Below are 22,978 nucleotides of genomic sequence, written 5' to 3' on the forward strand. Positions count from 1 at the left end.
AAACTATCGTACATTCAAGAGATTAAAATATGTCGAAAAAAATGATACCGTCTGTCTTTGTTTGCAATGGAAAGAGAAGTTCGATGGCTACTGAAAGAAAGAAAAGAATGTCCAATTCAAGTACGTACACGGGTAGCATGCGAAGTCGTCATATTCCGACAGGAGGGAGGGAGAAGCAGTAACTTCTGGACACACAATTCGTCTAATTAGTCATCCCATATTTCTTCAATGCTATAAACCATATTGATTGAGCTCTACTCGAGTTAGTTCGTGTCTTAAATCTGGATAGATTCCTTCATCTTTAGCATATAGCAGACCAAAAATCAGATGTAGAAGTATTTCTGAAGATGCTTCTAGGAATACAGTCATCAGCCGTCCTGGGGACAGTTCCACGCATCCTGAGCCGCTCATTCATGATATACACACTGAGTTAGATCGTACTTCTATATTCTCCACATTTTGCTAAGAAACAATAAATTCTCTTAATTCTTAAGATGTTATTCAATTTCCGTAAATATCTTTCTGCAGACTTATTTCTCCCTCATTTAGTTTTTACTTCATTAGCCAAATATTGATCGAAAATGTTTTATATTATTAGACGAGTTTCACTTCTGAAAGACTTTAAAGAATGTTGCTTCTTTATGTCTGTAGAGACTTAGGTCGTATCCCTTGGGCCGAGCCTGTGAGACTGGAAACTCTAATATTTCTCTGTACGTCTCTGGATTCCACGATCAATACATTTGAGCTAAGCATACTTTCTCAGCTTCCTTACTAGTTGGTTTCGAAAGTCAAAGATTTACTCCTTGTTTTAGTTGGAAATTTTTGATATTTGCTAAATTGATTGATGTACCTTTTTTGTATAGCTCTGTTGATATTCTTAAGAGGAAAAATGGCCTCTCTATTGATGTAGAGGAAAGAGAAAAGATTTCCTCCTATACAAAAACATCCCTTAGATTTTGAAATCAGAAACAATGCTATAGCGTTTCCTATAGTAAAGGCCATACGCCTCCAATGTTTAATTTTTTTCCGGAGGTACTTCATATAGAAGGGGTCATCGCATAAACTTCGGAGAGGGCTCATTCGATTGGAAATCGAAAGTTCTAGTCCCTGTTTTAAGAGTCAAAAGTGATCGTATGGCAACTAGCCCCCCACTCCCTTTTTTCACAAATGCGTCTGATAAAAATTTCGAGATAGGCATTTTGCTAAAAATAGTTGAAAGATCTGCAAAAACTCCATTGTCGACATAACCACCCAGGGCCCCGGGGCATGCCTTGTAAGTTAGGCCCTGGGGGCATATATGGTTCTTATGGAAGGAATGCTCGAATAGACTTCAGAGAGGTCTCATTTGATTGGAAATCGAAAGTTCTAGTTCACTTTTTAAGAGTCAAAAGAGATCTGAGGGCAACTATGCCCCCCTCTACACCCTTTTTTTCAAACCCATCCGATAAGAACTTTGAGAGAGCCATTCTTTAGAAATTGCTCGAATATCAAGTAACGAAAACTCCGGGTCGAGACAACCCCCCAGGGCCCGGGGGCAGGCATTGTAAGTTATACCCTGGGGCAATATATGGTTCTTATGGGAGGGATGCTGGTATTAACTTCAGAGAGCTCATTCCATTGGAAAATGAAATTTCTAGTTCACTTTTTAAGAGTCAGATGAGATCTGATGGCGACTAGCCCCCTCCCCCTTCTAGCCCTTTTTTCTTTAAACCCACCCGATACGAATTTTGAGGCAGCCATTTTTTGAAGTAGTTCAAATATCAGATAACCAAAACTTTGGAGTCAAAACAACCTGCCAGAGCCCGGGGGCAAGTGTTTTAAGTTGTACCCCGGAAGCGTATAAGGTTTTTATGTAAGGGGTGGTCATATAAACTTCGAAGGTGGCTCATTTGGTTGGAAACTGAAAGTTCTTGTTCACTTTTTAAGAGTCAAAAGAGATCAGAGCGCAACCAACACCCCCTAGCCCTTTTTTTCCCCACATCCATTTGATACAAATTCTGAGAAAGCAATTTTTTTAAATAGTTCAAATATCAGATAACAAAAACTCTAGGGTCGACACAACCTCCCAGAGTCCGGTGGCAAGTTTTTTTAAGTTATGCCCTGGAGGCGTAAAAGGGTTTTATGTAAGGGGTGGTCGTATAAATTTCGAAAGTGACTCATTTTACTGGATATTGAAAATTCTAGTTCCCTTTTTATGAGCCAAACTTAACGGAGGGCATCTACCCCTGACACTAACACCCTCTTTTCCCCAAATTCATCAACTGAGAATTTTAAGATAGCCAGTTTGTTTGATATAGTCCAACGACAAGATAACAAAAACTTAGTTGCCAACATAGCCCCCTCCCCCGGAGCGACCCAGTCGACCCAGTCGTCCTAGAATCTTGCGAGAAAATCGAGAAAATCAATTATATTACGAATATGTTCTTTTGTTGTTAACACAACATTGAAGATAAAATGAAAATTGCAGTGAAACCAGACCAGGATTTACCAATAGGCCCACTAGGCCCTGCGGATTCCATTTTCCAAAAGTTTTGGTGATTTCCCCGGAAATCTTGCAAAAACGGAGCGGCAAAAATGCTTAGGCCTAGTGGCATCAAAGCTTTAAATCCGACATGGGTGAAACAAAATCTTAAGCTGGTGAGCTTTCAGCAATTAATATCATTCTATATTCAATATTCAGTTTAATTTATTAGTTCTTAGTTCTTTGAGTTTTGCCTCCTTCTTCCACTGTAAAACTCTAAAACCTACTGGTTCATTGGCGCTTTACTGAAAACGAATTATAGACAAATATTTTCTTTTGTACTTATTACAAAATTGAAAATTAACATAAAAGTTACACTAAAATTAAATTTTGAATTGGTGAGCTTTCAGCAATTAAGATTATTATATATGAAATATTTAGTTTAATTTTATTAGTTCTTTCCAAGACTGTTCAAGACAAATATAGCTTCACTACAAACAAGAGTTTGGATACTGGCCCTTTCCCTAACTGTAAAAGTTTAAAGCCTACTACGTCATTGGTGCTTCACTGAAAACGAATTATATTACAAATATTTTCTTTTCCAGTTATTGCAGCATTGAAACTGAAAATTAAATTAGATCTACGTTGCATAGGCAACGTGACGTGTTGCGGCATTGGCTTCGTCGAGTAAAATGTTGCGAGAGCAGCACTTTGGTTTTGTTTCCCCGCTTCGATTAAACGCTGACGTTGTTAATCTGTAAAGATCTTAAAATAAATACTAGGTACATAAGCTCGCGAAAGTTGCAAACCCCTCATTAAAACTAGCAGAAGTTGCGAACCCCTCATCACCTCATCAGGATGATTGTAGCCTAACAGCTGATTATTACTGACAAGTCCCCTATATGTCTTACCAACGTGGCCAAATTAGTCTTACCCATCAAATACACCGGAAACAAACAATAGGTACACCAACTAGCAAAAGCTGCAAATCCCTCATTGCCGAAGATGATTATGAGCTTACAGCCGACTTTTGCTTAAAACTCACCTATATGTCTCACAATTGGTAGAGGCCTGTTTTTGGTTTCAGTGTGTACCTTACTATTGAAGTTGTCAGCCCCTTTAAACTTTCAAACTGGTATATCTCATGAAGGAATTTTTCTACCAGAAAATGGATAACATATACTTTGATCAGCTCATCAAGAGCTATCGACTGCCGTAAAAAAAAATCTATCTGTCTTGGTTCAAAAGTTGACTTTTTTGCCGTAGGCCAAGTTTCTAACGCCATCACTTAGAAAGGAGCAAAGGATAAACTCTAATTTCTTTAGCAGCGAGAGAACTTTTAAAGTTTAAGAGGCACATCTGATGCCATTTCTGTATCAGCTTACTTTTGGTTTCAGTGTGTACCTTACTACTGAAGTTGTCAACACCTTTAAACTTTCAAACTGATATATCTCATGAAGGAATTTTTCTACCAAAAAATGGATGACATATACTTTGATCAGTTCATCAAGAGCTATCGAATGCCGTCGAAAAATATCTATCTGTCTTAGTCCAAAAGTTGACTGTTTTGCCGTAGGCCAAGTTTCTAACGTCATCACTTAAGGATAAACGAGAGCAAAAGGAGCAAAGGATAAACTCTAATTTCTTTAGCAATGAGAGAACTTATGAAGATTAATAGGCACATCTGATACCATTTCTCTACTGCAAACCGAATGATAAACTCAGCTGAAATCACGAACAGAAATGGGTAGAAACAATAGATTTTTGACCCCAGGCAAGAGTTCTACGAAGCTTTCCAAAATACAGCCATACTCATTAATCCGACCTAAGGTCCACACTTTCCATAAAAACCGCAGAGGTTAGACCCTTACTACTTTCTAGTATAGAAAGTATAACAGTTCAAAATAGGGATGAAACTTTATTAAATTGGGGAAGTTATCTTTCTAGGAATAATCTGAAATCGAGATGCTAGAAAAAAACGACAAAACCAAAGTGTTGCTCTCGCAACACGATTACAGTGAAATAAAATCTCGAACTGATGATCTTTCAACAATTAATAGCATTGTATATATCAAACGTTCAGTTTGATTTTGTTTGTACTTTTCAAGCCTGTTCAAGGCACCAGCAGCAGCAGGATTTTAGAAATGTCTAGGAGGTGAAAGGTCCGAAATTGGTAGAGAGCCACTGGTCTAGGGTAAAGCGGTGTTTGCAGCATCGATTGATTTACCTTTGCGAAGCATATGAAGGGCCAAACCATAAATATAGCCAAAATAACCCAAAACTACTGCTCAAACAATTCTGTACGTACTTCAAATGTCTAATTTGTAACTAAGTTGTAGGGCGTGGTGGCAGCACTTGTTTGGCATCACAAATTGTAACGGGTGTAAGTAACCTTCATTTAAAAGAAATAGTTTGAAAGACAAGCTAATAATACTTATTTAAGACGGAAATATACTATACCTAAATTCAAACTCTTTTGCTGCTCAAAGAAAGAACCTTGTAAATTATCCTAATTATTACGATAATGAGAGCAGTAACTACACTAAGCCAGCGATAAAAACCCTTAACAAGAAAAGCTTTTTTGCCAACGTTATTTCTGTATTGTCCGTTACAGATAGGACAAATATTGTCCATTGTGCATCGTGCAAACAATTGCTTGCAAGGCAGTCACATTTATAATATGGTTGTTAAAAAATAAAAATAATGTTGAATGTTAAATAAATGAAATCAATGTTAAATTTATTAATGTTAAATAAAAGTTAAATGAATAAAAAATAAATAAATTGGTTCTTCTGTTTTCTTTTGCGTTTTATTGAGGACTGACGACCGAAAATAAGAGGTAATTACAACCAATGCTTTCTGGGTGTCTGGTTCTTTTTTAAAATGCGTGGATATGCTTGAAACTAAAGCTATGACATTCTCTTAGCTACTCCAATAAACGAAAAAAATGTTTATTCGCACAGGTAGATATATAGTCTCATTTGAAAAGGTTCAAGAGGTTCCCTCGCTTAGTTTCTTCATCAGCTAACTTTATCAATGATGTTATTTGACTCTTCTAATGATCAAAATTGATTGGAGGGCAACCATCCTTCCCCCTGCCCTTTTTTACTCCTCCCCCCCCCACCGAGCAACCCCCGAAGACATCCGACCAAGGCTATCAAAATAGTGTATCTTTAATATCTCGGGAACGAAGAGGGGGATCAAATAAAACTTTAAGAGGGTATTTTCGGAAGGTAGAGGGGCTACAAATATCCTGTTTGGGGAAAGGAATATTGGTGCAATAGTATTTTTGCCTCCTAATGATTCGTCCAACCAAGGGTCGACCAATTTTTCTTGAAAGCTTTACAACGGTAAGCTTTTGGGTCAAGAAAACCCTTAAGCACAGAAAAAGCTTAATAAAACTATTTCGTCCATGATTGGGACCGTAGCTTTTTTCGATCACCTAAGACTCGTAACACTTTTTATTCATCCCAGTTACTTGACTTCAAAAATTTTCGATCATTCGAGACTAAAAAACTAAGAGACTATCAATGTACAAAAACGGGGCCCGAAAGTTTATTCACTCGAACGAGCTTTAAAATAACATCCACACGTTTCTTGGCAAGGTAAACTTAAGTGCAAAAAAAAGAAGAAGAAAAAAGATACTTATTCTGATTGCATTGATTTATGACGCCCCTAAGTGAACTCAAAATTTTGTTCGTCCCTTATAGATTGGTAACTTACAGGGCGTAAAGACAGGGCTAAGCAGACCCTTTTCTAGACTGGCTTAGACTTAAAAGACAGGTAGATAAAGACAAGGAGGTTCACATAATGTAAAACTTTGCCAGAATATAATGAAGACAAAAGTTATTTGAAGAATTTGTTCTTCCAATTAGTAATTCCCAAAATAGGCCCAAATTTGTTAGGTCCTCAATCGGCTAGCAGCTTGCTACACATTCAGGCCTATACTGGGACATAGGGGAAAAAATAAAACTTTCCGACGTGAAACTTTCAGGACAAGTAGACGGTCACAAAGGAGAATTTGACAAAGACAATAAATTGTTGAAGAAAATGTGGTTAAACTGATTTTTAGGACAAAAAATTATAACTGAACGTTAATCTGGTTTATAGTGTAAGACACCTCAAGTAAAATTCCAGGACGAGGAGAGCCTCAATTAAGACAAAAAATTAAGGTTTCCACTAGTTACTTTAGATACTCTGCTATGATCCATTTTACCCAAAACTTATGATCTTGGCATAGCGGAAGAGATCGTAAGACGAATTCCATTTGAAAAATGTATCAGCGAATCCCGAAAATTTTACACGGATTTTATTCCTTTCTTTTCATCAGTTGTTTTCTGCAGATTCAAAGGTCTTAGGTTTTCATAATTTTCACTTCCGTGGACTTGGACTCCTTCGTCAGGGCTTTCATGCCCTACGTCATAAACTGATAAAGGAACAACGTATGTTTATGACCATCCTTCAAGAGCGTATCCAGGATTTTGTTCCGGGCGGGGGGTGCATTTTTTAGTCATCAAAAATTGTTTATATCCATTTTTGTTGCCTTTTTACGAGACGACAATTTTTATAAGGGGGGGGGGGTCGAACCCAGTAACCCCTCCCCATGGATACGACCTTGCCATCCTTTCCCCTGTAATATCAGTGAAAAGCTTTACAAACCTTAATACATATAAATAGAATTGTTTGTGCTGATATGATTTCGCAAATGTTCATTTGAGTCCGTGTCTTTAAGAAGGCAAGGATCTTGGTTACAAATTAGAAATGTTTCAGCGAAATGCAACGAAACAAATAGACGCATTTTTTTCTTCCAAACAATACTCTCAGCAATACCCCTCTTGTTAAATCTAAACATTCTTGCTAGCGTAAGTTCCCATGTAAATATATTTTATTTTTGCACTTATGCAATCTAGTGCACCGGTTTTAGAGAGAAAGTAGTTTTAATTCTAGATTTAGATCAAGCAAATATATATATATAATATCAAATATATTTTATTTTAACACTAATGCTATCTAGTGCACCAGTTCTAGAGAGAAAGCAGTTTTAATTCTAAATTTAGATCAAGTACATATATATTGAATCTGTATACTTTTGACATCAAAATAACATTTGGCTAAGGTGACTGATAAAGACAAAAAACAAAAGGCAAGCGGTTTATTAACGAGAACAATGAATACTAATCATAAACTCTTTCGAAATTAATTGGAATTCAAAACTCAGAGAGAGCTCGTGATTATGATTTTATATCGGCAAAATAGTGGTCAAAGAATTCAATTATTTCTATCATTAATTCGAATAAAAAAAGCAGGTGTCTTTCACAAATTGATAGTCAAGACAGCACATCTTCTACAAAAATAATAACGCATTAAACTGAAAGCTCTTCAAAATGTCACGCATTTATTTCTCTAAAATGAAAAACACGTGCGCACCAAAGGTATTTGCCCAAAAATAGAAAAACTATTTAAATTTGTCAGCGTCCTTCCCATTATTCAATAAAAATTATGAAAATACGCTTTTTTTCACAATTAACAGAAGATCAAACGTTTCCAAGTCAAAATTTATTCCCTATAGAAAAAAAGTATTAAATAGATATCTGTCCCTTAAAACCGCCAAAACTGTCTTTCTTTGATCAAAGGTGGAGCGGGTTGGACGAATGCCCTGTGCGTCCACGTCTGCCATGCAGGTGTTAAATATGATTGAAAATTGTGGTTTATAAAAAAAGTGATTCATAGTCGGATAAAATGGTTTATGATGGTTAGAATTTTTGCTAATTTTAACGTCCAATTGTAAGACTATTTTTCTCGAAGTTTCAAATGAATTCATCTTCCACTAGAAATCTTTTGGAATACTGACATTAGATTGCACGATGGGATTTAAGAAATACAGGAATTAGATATATAAGTAGACAAATATACAGTTTGAATGCTCGGGCTCTGTTTGAAAATATTTACTTCTTAAACACTCCATTTTGAATTTTGTCACTGCATAATTTTGGACAATATCTACTCCAACACGAAGATCCTAAGACAAAGTATAGTTAAGCAGTCGTTTTAAACGACTTATAATACTGGTATTTTGAATAAGGACATTAGTGGTGCATCCAGATGAACGAGGTCCCCTCCCCTCGACTTACGGTAATTACAGAATAATAATAAATATTTTTCAGCCATTTATTTGCAATTAAAAGATTTACCAATTTGGATCCCTATCTCCCCTTTCTGATGTGTAGCTTCGGCTACGTCCCCATGACCTGCCTTTTATCCAGGCAGAAATAATTATTTGTCAATTCTTTCTTCCATTTTCGAGATTATACAGCACTTTGGGTTTTTTTTTTAGGGTACTTAAGTATTATAGCGACCACACTTTGTTCTTGATCCGTAATTAAAACGGTTTTCTGTGTCCACTCGGAGATAATCAGCTTAGCCAGAGCAAGGTAAAATGCTATGCAGGTATATTTTAGTTAAATATTTGATATTCATATATATATATATATATATATATATATATATATATATATATATATATATATATATATATATATATATATATATATATATATATATATATATATATATATGTATATATATATATATATATATATATAAATATATATATATATATATATATATATATATATATATATATATATATATATATATATATAGCTGATTAGGTTACGTAAGGAATTTAATATAATGCGTTCTGAGAGACCTGCCTTCCATAATTCTCTATTGTATTTTCCATAGTTTTGTACTAAAGAAACATATTTTCATCATATTTTGGTATATTTCATTAGGATTAGCCTAACTTTACTTCTTTGATGTGGTCGCTATAACACGCAAGTAGCTTTATTAGTACTAACTACAAATTATTTTTTTCTAGTTCTACATTGTCAGTTTTTATCATAGATTAATACTTCACTTTTACACAATGTCTATCGAACCTACTGGGCCCAATAGTATTATATCATGGTCTCTAGAGTTGTCTGAGGCGGAAAACGGTAGAAACCACAAAAAAAGGTTAGATCGTTTAAAATATCCAATTAGTTTTGCTGCAGAATTCGAAGATTATTTTGAAACACAGTGTGTAACAGTGTAACATCAGGCAATTTTCGCTTATTCCCGAACCATACCATAGTCACATCGGTCGATAAAAAGTCTAGTTTTTTCAAAGACATGGAATTTTTTCTTGATTCAAATGTCACACTTGTATTTCAGAAACAGAAAAGTAAAATGGCAAAAAATTGGTTTGACCAATTTGTACCAGCACCAATTTGTTCCAAAGTACTTTCTACTAACACAGCGCAATCTTATCCTTTCCCAAATTCCTATTACAAATAGAAAAACTAATGTTTCAAACTTCCATCTTTTTCAATTACAAAAAATTATGCCTTAACACTTGACTCTGATTTGTCAATCAAAAATTTTATGCTTGAAATGTTCAACTCGAAAATATATGAACGGCGTACATAATTCTAGCTGTTGTCGTGCATCGACAAGTGGGACTATAATGTGGCCCGGGCATTGCTCTGATCTCAAAGTCTGGTCTAATTATCCCGGTAGTTTATACTGATTTAAAGGAATAGACTTGATCACCAAGTGTCAAAATATGTCGTACGTCCTAATCTCGTATTCCCTACTTGTGGGAAACTGCTGTCATTTTTTTGAAACAAAAACAATCTACGTATCAGCTCACCTTGGGGAGGGACGTCAAACACTGTTGTTTCACATTCCAAATCAATTCGTCAGACTGACACCGAAAACTCTTTGATATATTTAATTCCGGGACAAAGATCCTTAGGTTGATGATATCCATCTCATGGGAACCGACATTTAATTGAAGAACATGTAGGGGCTGATCTGAGCCTCCTAACCTGACAGGACTTGCTGCAGCAAAGCTCTCTGAATCATCCATTTGGGAAAACTCCTTGCATTAGGACAAGCTATAAAAAGACAAGTTATTACATTTCTAGGGGCGTTGCAAAATTGTAAGTGATTGTTGCTTTTATTTTGTTGTTCATAGATCCTTTTCGTTGATATCAAATAAAGTTGCACAGATCCATAGCCCCTACGATTGCAGAGGGACAGAAGATGTTTGACCACTTTTTAAAAATAATGCACTAGATAAAGGAGCCGAAAGTCTTTAGCAGCGGGACAGGAAGCCTTTGTTTGTACACAAAGCTGTCCATAGAAGTGCGAGAGTTTAGAGAACTGCCCAATCCACTCGCGAAATTGCCCGATTCCCCACCATTTTTCTCATATATATTAAGAAAAGTCAGATTGGAATAAATGAAATTTTTTTTTGTACGTTTATCTTATTGCCACCACAATCAAGGTCTTGTATCGCGAACATGAGACAATAACCGGTTTTCATGGTCTTTATACCAGACAATATTAAGCTTCGGCTCAGTGAGAATTATAGCTATATTTTAATTAAATATTTAGTTGGTATTTTGATTAGGTTAGATTAGGTTACGTATTTAATATAATGCGATCTGGGCGGCCCCCTTCCATAGTTCTTTGTTGCAGTTTTCATAATTTTGTCGATAAAGTGTTATATTTTCATCATATTTTGTTTTATTCCATTAGCATTAACCAAACTCAACTTCTAGACAGAACTTGAGTGCGGTGGCTAAAGACACAAGTACCACTTTTTGATAAATGAAAATTTGGTAATAAATGAGAAATTTTGTTAAAATTTGACCTGAAAAATTTTAGAAGACAGGGGGGGGGGTACTGATCAAGAATTTGCCACAGGCGCAAGAGAGGCCAGAACCGCTACTCCTAATGAGTTTTGATTCATCTTAAATTACACTCACTCTTTTAGCCTGTAAAAACGTGATAAGAAGTCTGATAGGAAGATCCTAGCCATTCTATTAAAGTATCAGAGTCCATTCCATTTCTGGATTCTGATTCCAAGAAGGTGATAAGGAAAACTTCTTGGCATTTTTGGGTTTATGGAAGGTATTGCAGCATAGTGTGTATAACTGTATATTGAATTATGTAAAAACTTTTTATGAGGTCTTACCGTTTACTAATCTAATCACTAGAATAATAAGTATTGCCGGTACTTGTCTATTATCCCAACCACACTCAAGTTAATGATCTGAGTAAACAGGTTTTTCCCTCGCATTCGATTATAATTAGCTTATTCTTTGGTGAAATAAACTACAATGCAGGTATGTTTTAATTAAATATTTAATATGTAGAGTTGGTTAGGTTTCATACAATGTGTTCTGAGCGGCCTGCTTTCCAAAATTCGCTGTTGTAGTTTCCATAATTTTGTTACTATGGTATTATATTTTCGTCAGATTTTGGTATATTTCATTATGATTAACCTAACTTCACTTCTTTAGTATGGTCGGGAGGTTTTAGTCAAAACAGCAAAGAAACGATATACACTTAACACAGACAAACAAAATGACACCGTTTTTTATAAAATATTTGTACCAACATTCTTCTTTGTTTGTATCAGCTTGTCATTTAGAATCAACAGTCTCCAGAAAAAAACAAAAAAGAAGCTCCACATCGGCAATTCTTGGCATATCAAGAGCAGTTTTCCTTTGGAGAAGTTTGTTTTTCTATCTCTTAAGGCAACCATTACTGCGCAGCAAAAATAACATGTGCACTAGTAGAACAGGACCTTCAAACAAGGTTCCTTGCCTGACCTATTCCAGGCAAGGCTCCAAAAGCTACCTCAGCATAACAATGCTTTAATTAAATCATCAATGGTGAATTGCTGGTTGGATGGGAGAGACAAAAGCAGGATCTGAAAAATCTCAGTGAATACAAGCTTTAAATTTGTGATTGGTAAATTCAGTGTATAAGGCTCTTATTTACCTATGACAGACGGAAAGCCAGCAAGAGTAGTAAAGGGCTCAGGAACTCTCACAAATATCTAGAATTATCAACATTTAAACATATAATTATTTGCACATCAGAATGAAGGGAATCAGTATGCATACATAGTTATAGATACAGATTTGACGGATATCTTAAAACCCACTTCAATAATACTTGAAAACTCAATTTTTTGACTATTTATGAATTAAATGGCATGCTCATGCTTGCGACTCTATAAATATATATATATATATATATATATATATATATATATATATATATATACTAGCAGGCAAGCAGGCAGGCATCAGTTTCAAATTGAAGATGGAATAAAATCTATAAGTGTTAAATATATGCGGTAGTTACCAGGCCCCAGAGCCAATATATCTTCTTTGAGTGATAAACAGAAAAATTTACAGAAACAAAAAAGTGGAGACCGAAAGTGCTGCCATCTTTTGTTTCTACCCATTTCTGTTCGTGATTTCAGCCGAGTTTATCATTCAGTTTTTTGCACTTGGGATTGCGGTAGAGAAATGGTATCAGTCGTTCTCTCAACGTTCTCAAATTTTAAACGTTCTCTCATTGCTAAAGAAAGTAGAATTTATCCTTTGCTCCTTTCTAAGTGATGATGTTAGAAACTTGGCCTATGGCAAAGAAGTCAACTTTTGAACTAAGACAGATAGATCTTTTTGACGGCAGTCGATAACTCTTGATGAGCTGATCAAAGTATATGTCATCCATTTTTTGGTAGAAAAGTTCCTTCAGGAGATGTACCAGTTTAAAAGTTTGAAGGGGTTGACAACTTCAGTAGTGAGGTACACAGTGAAACCAAAAATAGGCCGATGCGAATTGTGAGACATATAGGGGAGTTTTAAGCAACATTCGGCTGTTAGCTCATAATCATCTTCGGCAATTAGGGGTTCGCAACTTTTTCTAGTTGGTTTACCTATTAGTTGTTTCCGGTGTATTTGATGGTAAGACCAATTTGGTTCCAGTGGAATGACATGCAGGGGACTTGTAAGTAATAATCGGCTGTTAGGCTTCAATGATCTTTGGCGATGAGGAGTTTGCAACTTTTGCTAGTTGCAATGAGGGGTTTGCAACTTTTGCTAGTTGGCGTACCTAGTATTTATTTTAAGATCCTTACAGATTAATGATTTCAGCGTTTAATCAAAGCGAGGAAACAAAACCAAAGTGTTGCTCTCGCAACACTTTACTCGGCAAAGTCGAACAAAGGTTGCCACAACACCTCACGTTGCCCTTGCAACGTAGACCTAATTGAATGAACTTAACTAAAAACGATGCAGTACAAAAGAAGCCGAATTGGTAGCTACAAGTGTTTTATTGACATTCATAAAATGAATTTAGAATGTGTAAGAAAGATTTAACTGAGACTCAGTTGAAAATATATTAATTATATGCAACGGTACTTTATGATGATACATTTTACTTATTCATGATTATACAGCTAACGACATAGTCCAAACACGATCTACAAACGGTTGGAGACTAAAGACAAGGCCTACAAACAATTTAGTTTTCTTCTTTTTTTAATGAGCTTAAATCGTCTTGGTTTAAATCATCAGTAAGTCTTTCAAATAAAAATATATTGTGGTCATCAGCCCTTAATTTTTCCATATTTTTCCCATCCATTGACTGTGGTTTTGGACAAACATGAGTGACAAATGACAACCCTATAGTGTGCTATACTTAGCATCCATGCACGGTTTAGTAACCACAAACCGCAAAGTGACATCAAAGTGGAGACCGAAAGTGCCCCTGCAGTTTTGGCAATATGTTAAAATATTATCATTATTATAGGCAAACCCTTAAACTGGAGTCGAGGCTTACACCACAAAGGCCCATTGCCTCCAAACTGCCATTGCCATGTGGCATTACATAAAATTAATTTGAAAAAACAAAGTTTTTCCGAGGGAAGTAAAGAGCAACGTTGAAGCTTAAAACGAACAAAAATTATGGCTTCACAGCCTATCTAATATATGTATCAATAAAACTAGTACAAATAAAACAACTAATTATGTTTCCCTATGTTTCTAGGATTATGAAAAAATAATTTCTCTTCGTTTTAAGTTTTAATGCTGGTCCTTAGTTTCTGTTAAAAACTTATTTTTTTATATAATTTCTAATCACCTCCAATTTAGGGGATATAAGACATCTCAACCCTTTTATTAAGGAGCTGAACTAAGAAGCCGCACAAGAATTAAAGGAAAAAAAAGTTTAGAGTAGAAAGAAAATCAGAACATAGAGTAGTTTCTTTTCGTAAAAAAAAATAAAAGAAGAAATAGATCTTTAATTCTTTGTTTTAAAAATTAAATTTAGTCACACTTAAGAAAGTAGCTCCAGGCGAGTAGCTTCGAATAAAAGGTTAACTGAGCGGACAGGTTTGTATATCGACATGCCTGCGGAAAATTTTGCTAACTCAACAGAAATTTGCCTTTAGGCTTAGCGATTTACTTGACCTGTCCCTAAATAAAAACACCACTCATTACTCAGAAATGAATGAAAATTTCAAAAAAAAGATAATTTTTTGTGTAGGTACCATAAATGGTGTTATAGAATAAGTTAGTTTTCATTTCAAAATTTTGGGAAGAATTACCTGAATTCTCCTACAGAACTGTTTTCGTTTGTCTTTCTACCTCTTTGGAGGCACATTCTTACGTATGGAGGAATTATTACAGCGTAATTGTCAATTAAATAATTTGATAAGTAAGTATAACAATAATTAATGCTTGTTTTAATATATAACTTTGAGTAGTTCCAGAACCACATGTCTACACTTCTTCAACCACTAAGTGGTAAGGGGTTGGGCCCAGGGGTGTAATTTGTTATGGGGAAGTGGGGGCAACTTCCCCTCCCAGATCTCAGTTTTTCTCCAAACCCCAGTTTGTCTCCCCTCCCAGCTGAATTTTAATTTCTCCAAAAATGCTGTCAAAATTAAGACAAGCCTGCATAATTCAAGTATGCGGTGAAACAGGTCAGTGTTCTTTAGTATGTCTTTAACTTTTTTATTATTATACGGCTAGTTTTTTAGTTTTCTCTATCATTTTCACTTGATTTGGGAAAATTTGCTCCAACTTTGACCCCCCTGCCCTCACAGAATTTTTACAAAATTACGGCATTCGTTGGGGTATGGATATAGTGATCTACTCAGAATGTCGTTGCAAACCATGAACTATATGACCTCTATTCCCTTTTAAATCAAACAGCTGTACCAAATACCTTTCTGGGACATGCTTTAAAAAATGAGTGCATCACATTTACAAAAACAGTGTTACAAATTATCTGAAAATGATGGTATAGAAGATAGAAAACCATGATTGAATAAAAAAAACACCCAAGCAGAAATCGAACGTAATAAACTTTCATTCGAAGTCGAACGCTGTACTAACAGAACCACGCCTTTAATAATCTAATTTGATATATTAGTGTTTTTACCTTAATTGCATAGCTTATTAAGCTTGGTGGGGGAATATACGAGAGATGTTCTAACAATCCTTCAGTTAAGGGTTTTGGACCATAATTATTACATTCCAAGCTTTTCTACTTAAAAAGTGACATCAAAAGTGTTGTTTTTGGTGCTAAATCACACTTACGGACGGTACAATTGATAAATATCACGGAGGTATGAGCAATAGCTTTCAAATGAGCCACTAAACGTCACTCTAAAAGTTCTGGTAGTTCACTAGCCCCAGCTTTCCCACTTGAGACATGGCACCAAAAGTGCCGTTTTAGTGTCATTTGGAACTTGCTGGTGGTTGAATTTATAGGAAGGATGTAGATAGGAGCAATTTCTTTTATATGAGCAATTAAAAATCTGTCTAGATACCTGCGATACCTGTAGATACCTGCGAACACTGTTACCCATGCAAAAAAGCCATTCTCCATGTTGTGCAAGATGGGGGGGGGGTGAAGTTCCAATCAAGAATGTCAACGATGATGATTCCAAAAGTGAGTTTTCTATTTCGATTTGATGACATGTTTAAGGGGCATAAAGTTCTTTTTTGAAATTTGAAAATGTCGTTTTCACAATTACAAATCATCGTTCTCCTTAATCTGAATAATAGTAATTACTTCTGAATCTAAATCGATAGGGAGATGTTCCTCACAAGACAGATTCTTTAAAATATGTTTTCAAACTTTCGGCTACTATGGGTCGCTCTTATTGTTTAAGTTTCACCTTATCAGACCGATATATATGAGTGGGGAAGGGGATTTGTCAAAACCACTAAAAAGGTACAGTTTATAGAAGGAGCAAAAGAAAAAGAGGGATGGTCCCCGTACGTACATTGTTTCTATCTTAATTTAGGAATTAATATACAGCTGTTCAATAGCTTTGGATCAATCTCAGAATTCTCAATCACTTGCATTTTGACCCTGTTTAGCCAAAATTGTCGTTTTGTGACAGAAAATGGCCCCTTTGTTGCGGAGCGATCTCTTTCTTACCTTAAAAATGATGCTAGAAATTTTAATCTCAATTCAAACGAGCACCCCTTATGATTATCAACGACTACTAGTTAAATACGGTTATCTCTAAGGGTAAAAAAAAGAAAAAGGAGACTCATAAATAAGCCCTCTTTAAGCAAAATTGGTGTTTTTTAGTATAAAATGGCAGAAAATGGTTCATTGTTGTTGCATAGTCGCTGTCGCTACTTTAAAACAGCATTAGATATCGCCAGTCGGGTATCAAAAGAACGCATCTCCATAATTCTCTTAACTTTTTTATTTCCCCTCCATTAACCGCAAAACAAAAACGGATCAATGTGTAAAATCAATACATATCAATCCGTTTTTTTTACGGTTATCTTTTTTCTGCTCTTCTGAAAATTTAAGTTATGGAGTTACGTCCTTTTGATACCCGACTGACGATATTTTGATTTCCGTCCAAATGATTTTCATTGTTTTCAAGGTGGAGGACTGCAAGTCTCCATCGAAGGGTTTTTGATTACAGTATTTTTCTATGGTTTACTTTTTGTTTAGATTTAGTATTCTTTTTGCTGATTTTTTTATTTTTTTTGCTCTCTTGAAATTAATCAAAAAAAATGTCTCGTAATCAGAGACGTCAATTCGCAAAATTTACGGGAGAGTGGGGGACAAAATACATTTTTCAAATCCAGGAGGCGATTATGTTGTTTTTTTTTTTTTTTTTTTTTTTTTTTTTTTTTTTTTTTTTTCATGAATATACAAGAAGGGTATTTTGAATGAAAATACGAAAAATTGGAAGGTTCAAAATTTAAGGGGGGGCAATTGCGTACCCCCTCTCCTATTAACGCGCCTTTTTGACATTATAAATTATTTTTCAGCTGAATATGAATAAAAATCACTATTTCAAAATGTTGTTACGCGGGAAAGATTTTCACAACATAGTATCTTTCAATAATCTTTTTTTTTAAACTAAGGTTACTATGGGTGGTGTTTCGCTCTTTACTAGGAATCTATAATTCTTTACAAGCAAAGTTTCAACGAATATCATAATTGTTCAACTTCTCCTAATTATTTCACAGAAAGAAATACAGCTTCATAAACTAGCTCGCCTTTCCTAGACAAAACAATGACTGAAAAAAGAGGACTGCCCCACTCTCCACCACGTGACATGCATCTTGGAACACTACTGATTCCGCCACACATGACATGTGTCACCTGCAAGTACACGATTTTTTGAAGTGGGCCACTCTTCGACAAAAAAACCTTCACCATAAAAGTCAAGAATCATTATCTAAAAAGGCAAAGGAAGACAACAATCTAAATGTAGAACAAAAAATTGGTGAAGATATATCAGTGGTCCGTTTTTGTAGTTCCGGTTTTAATCTTATACAAATATAAATAAGAGGAAATGGTTTAATAAGGAAATGTTTCTCTACCAATCCAGATATTAATAAAGACCAGTTGATTATTACAGGCCATCCATGGAAATTTTTCTCAAAGAGACTGGGCGTCAAAAAACTGAGCACTAAATCGTACAAGTCTACGTCTGATAGAACATTTTGAGTAAATACTCAAATTTTGCCAAAAATTTCAATTACAGCCCTATATTTAAGTTCTTAAAAAGAAAGGTAGAAAAAGAACACTACAAAAATACATCTGCTACTAATCCATAATAAAACGTCAATCAAAAAGCAAACTAAAATTAATTTATATTTTTACTTTTAGCAAATTTTGATATTCAAAAGGCCTATCTGGTCATAATTTTAACTATACTACAATGTTAGTTTAAGATGAAAAACAGTAAAAAAAAAACTTTACTCTTCTTTAATGATTAATTAAGTCACACTTAAAATGGACAGACGTTATGACAAATGAAAGTAGAACTACCGCCACCTACCCCTCTAAAAGCAAGAGCGTTGTCTGAGCTTCAGTAGAAACGATTTTGAGCTGCGTGTTTTTTATATGTCACAGCATAAGCAAACAATTCAACAGCAAATTAATACCACAAAACTGACAATAAGGCTTTATGAATAAGAGTTATCCCCCTCTGAGATCTCCTCTTTCCCATTAAACTTTTTAAAAGGATTGAGTGTCACTTGCACTTTATTGAAAACCAAATGTGTTTTGAAAAGTGTGTTTTCCATTTGTGGAAACATTAACAACTTAAAATAGAATCACGATAACGATTAAAATTACAGGAAAGATAAAGTATTTCTTAGAATAATTAAATTTGGCGACTGTCAATTTAATTTCAGTATTTCAAAAAACCACTTCTTATCAAAACTTTTCTGTTTGATTCTATTTCATACACGTAAATAGAACTTAACTTCTAAAATGGTCATTCAAAATTGCAGCAGTTTCACGAGTGAGTTGAAACAATATTTCGAATTGACGAATCAATAAATAACTTAACAATTGATTTTCTTTATATTTGAGACGAATGCGTTTGAAAAAAAGAAGCTCCACATCGGGCTGCACGGGCTGCAAAATTTGCTGCACATCGGGCTGATGAGACTAGGTCGATTTTTTCAAACATAAAAATGTTGATTCCTAGTAGTCCCAGAATTGTTTTTTCGATGACATAATGATAGAAGGAAAAGTGTGCAAACCATATTTTGTTTCCAGTAAAGTGCAAAAAACACAGGGTTTTAAAGGGTGTCATTTTAGCCACCTTTTAGAGAGTACCTATTCTCTTCTGTGCTAGCTTGTTTTAAGTTTGACGAAATTATCCGTTTTCACTTCATTCGTTTTACGATTTATCTATTCATCCATAGTAGTTTCTGCTATCTTTATTTTTGATGTTATAATTCATTTTAATTTTTATTGTTTCTGGGTTTCGCTAATTCATTCATAGTAATTTCTGTTCTTTTAAAGTTTGTAGAATTAAACTGATATGTCTGCTCGTTTTAGGATTTGATACGTCTCTTTATTTTTCTTTGAACAGCTTCCTTTTAGAAAACTTTCAACTTTATGAAATGAAAAATACTGAACAAAGAAAAAAGAAAACTGTGAAAAAATATAATTACCACCTTTCATGGTGTTTGGGGAGTAATAGCACCCACTTATATGTAGTAATTTCTGTTTGTTTTAAGCTTGACTTAACTATCCTTTTTTATTTCTGTTCGTTTTAGGTTTGACTTATTTATTCACTATAATATTTTAAATTTTAAGTTTGACTTGATGATTCATAGTAATTTGTGTTCTTACTGTTTTTTTTTGTTTTTTTGTTTTTTTTTTATTATTCGTCCACACTAATTTCTGTTCGCTTAACGCTTGATTTGTAATGTGGCTTTATTTTTGCTCGCTTTAGATAAAACAAATTTTTGAATTAAATCATAAAATAATTTTTTAAAGAGTCTAGGCTCCCTCATCTTACATAGGTTAAGCCTATGTATTTGTTTTATTAATGTGATTTTTTTTTATATAGTAATTTTGTTTTCTTTTTATTTGTTTATATTGTATTTCGCTGATGACAGTTGTTGAATATATAGCCGAAATATTCGCATAGATTGTACTACTGTGTTATTCAGTCTTCGCAAATTTGCTCTTTATCTTCTCCTGTTTTGTAAGATCACTGGTTCGATACGAATAACCTCTCAGCAGAAAAAGGGGGTAAAAGAAAACAAAGAAACAGAGAAACGCCAATTTGTCACCATCTTTTCTAAAAATACATTTTTTTTCCTTTTCCAAAATAGAGTTCGTAGGCATGACAAGTTTGATGGTGTGATCTTTATCAAGATCGGGGTCCTTTTTGAAGATGTTGGTAGGCTACTCTTTCTAAAATTGTACAGAATGCCTTATGCTTGTAAGTTTTAATGGGTAACCTTAAAATACAACATGTTACAACATATTCAGAGAGGCCCGTCAGGTTGAATTTGGTAGGTATGAGCAAATAGGGCTTTTGTTGCACCCTTATAGGGTTTAAGCCCGATTTGACAGACGTTGTCTCTTATGTTTCTCCGCAACTGTAACGGACGGACCATAGTCACAGCCATACTTCATAGAGCCTATGCGCCAAAGGTGTACCCCTTTACTTTTTGCGAAAACAACTTTTTATATAATACATTGAAACGTTGCTTTTTTATTCATTTTTAAATCATGCCAAATTTCCAAGTTTAGTTCTTAAAAAGGCGGATCTCTTTGTCTATACATTCTGCGTTCGCGCAACTTTCCGGTCTGTTTTCCCGAAGTTTTATCAAGGCTGTATCCATGGGGAAAGACCCCCCCCCCCTCCAAATGGTTGTCCGACTCGTAAAAACGTAACAAAATGAATATAAACAAATTTTTGATGTGTTTTTTAAGTTTTTTCTAGGCCCCCCTCCGAAAAAAAATCCTGGATACGACCTTGAGTTTTATTGATGGAAGGAGTTCAATTTTTTTTGCAATCGTCGAAAGAAGATCTTTCACGAAAGGTATGTGTTCAGGGACACTTACGCCCCTCCCAAATCTTAAAATTTTGTTTGTGTCTTTAAAACTTTGCATAAGCTGCATCTTTTTTTCTTTTTCTACTGAATTGAGCAATTTTGCCACCTCTCCCAAAATAAGGTTCCACGCTCTTTCGGGGTCCCAGAAATGTTCAGACATTCGAACTGTTTTAAATATAAAGAAAATGTATTTTTAAAGCGTAAGAATACACATGAATAGGCTAAGCTAAAAAAAAAAAAATCTTGCATCATACAAAAAAATAAATAAATGGTTCACATTAACCTTCTTCAACAGAATAAACTGCTGTGGGTGGCAGTAAATATTTTTGTAAATACATATGTGCTAAATAAAGTAATTGTAGCAAAAAAGCATGCTTAATTCATTTGAAGAATAACTTACATGAAAACAAAAAAAGTAAAGTATTGATAAGAATTCTTCAAAATATAAACAAAATTAATTTAATTACTAAAATTAATTAGCCTTATCTTTTCTACATTTTAGAGCTTTAATTATTAGAAAAAGTCTTGCTATAAAAATCATTGAAATAATTCCTACTCGAGAAACCTCTTTAGGGATTATTAAGATGTAAGTCACTGTAAATTTTCGAAAGTAAATTTAAATTTATTAAAATATTATTAATTAAAATAATTAAATAAAATTAAAATAAATAAATAATTAAATAAATAATTAAAATAAAATATTAAAATATTAATTAAAATATTAATATTATATAAAATATTTATTAATTTACTAAATTAGTAAAGTCACTGTAAATTTACAGTTAACGAATCATGTGACTTCAGATAATGCATTATTTGACAAAATACAGCTATTATTATAACTGGCAGTGTTCGTCTGTCTTATAACGTCTCTGTTCGCTAACGTCTAATTCATTTGTCAATTTTCGACGCAGATACACTAACGAAGACACACACCAGTGTAATTTGAATAAGTGGGCGGCTTTCACTATTTAGATGTTTTTCTAAATTCATATCTATGTATTAGGCTATTTAACAGAATCGTAATTTCCTTTCCATCATTTTTTCGTGGGAGCCAAGATTTCATGGGAAATAAAACCAAAACTGGCAACCATTTTCCCCACAAAAGTAAACCATTTGACAGATACGACAATACTTTTTAACCGACATAAAAAATAAAAAAAAAACAGTCTGGCAAAGCACTTGCTTACGCATGGAACCCTGGTCCGATATACACGAGAACTCCGCTTTTCACCAAATGATGACCAAAAGCTGTTTTCTGATTGAATCATACACAGGGTTCTCAGCCCTAAGGCTGGATGCAAGATCGTACCTTGTGCAGCCAAAAACTAAAGATTTTGTTAACGTGAGCTGCTTGAACCTACATACTATAGCTAGTATTCTAGCTAGACATGCGTTTGAACCCCGCGTTAGGAAATCTATGACGATAATAGCGGCTATTTTTAATTGCCCACCTAAATGATCTTGTCTATCCTCAGAGAATCTAAGGAAAATTTACGGAGATATTCCAAAATCGACAGGTTGCTAAATTATCTTTTCATTCTCAAAATACCATCCTAACAATCCATTGGATTTTTTCTTTCCTAATGAAGACTAAAATTTTGGTATAGCTCACTCAGTAGATAACGTTGTCGTATTTGGAATTAAACTGTTAAATTCACTTTTATACATCTAATTGGGAAAATATTGCGCATTACCTTTTGATTTTGGAAAAGTGAATTAACCATGGGTAAAGCCCATCCTTTTTATCCTAGGTAATCTTTCAAAAAGATTCTTGTTTTGAAGCGATGACAAAAAACAAGTCACATCC

At 34.5% G+C, this 22,978-nt stretch overlaps 1 protein-coding gene across 2 annotated transcripts in view; it reads right to left on the reverse strand.

Annotated features, from left to right (window-relative positions):
* LOC136036165 (SH3 and multiple ankyrin repeat domains protein 2-like) overlaps positions 1-22,978 on the reverse strand; it is a 148,998-nt gene that overhangs the window by 121,588 nt on the left and 4,432 nt on the right. For both annotated transcript variants that reach the window (XR_010619651.1, XM_065718229.1), the window contains exon 2: positions 10,155-10,401. Coding sequence is in view for 1 of the 2 variants with exons in the window: in XM_065718229.1 (XP_065574301.1) it covers positions 10,155-10,373 (219 nt within the window). In the remaining variant the exon portion in view is untranslated. The remainder of the gene's footprint in view (positions 1-10,154; positions 10,402-22,978) is intronic.

The sequence above is a fragment of the Artemia franciscana genome, chromosome 15 (genome assembly GCF_032884065.1).
Source record: "Artemia franciscana chromosome 15, ASM3288406v1, whole genome shotgun sequence".
In the NCBI taxonomy this organism is placed as follows: Eukaryota; Metazoa; Arthropoda; class Branchiopoda; order Anostraca; family Artemiidae; genus Artemia; species Artemia franciscana.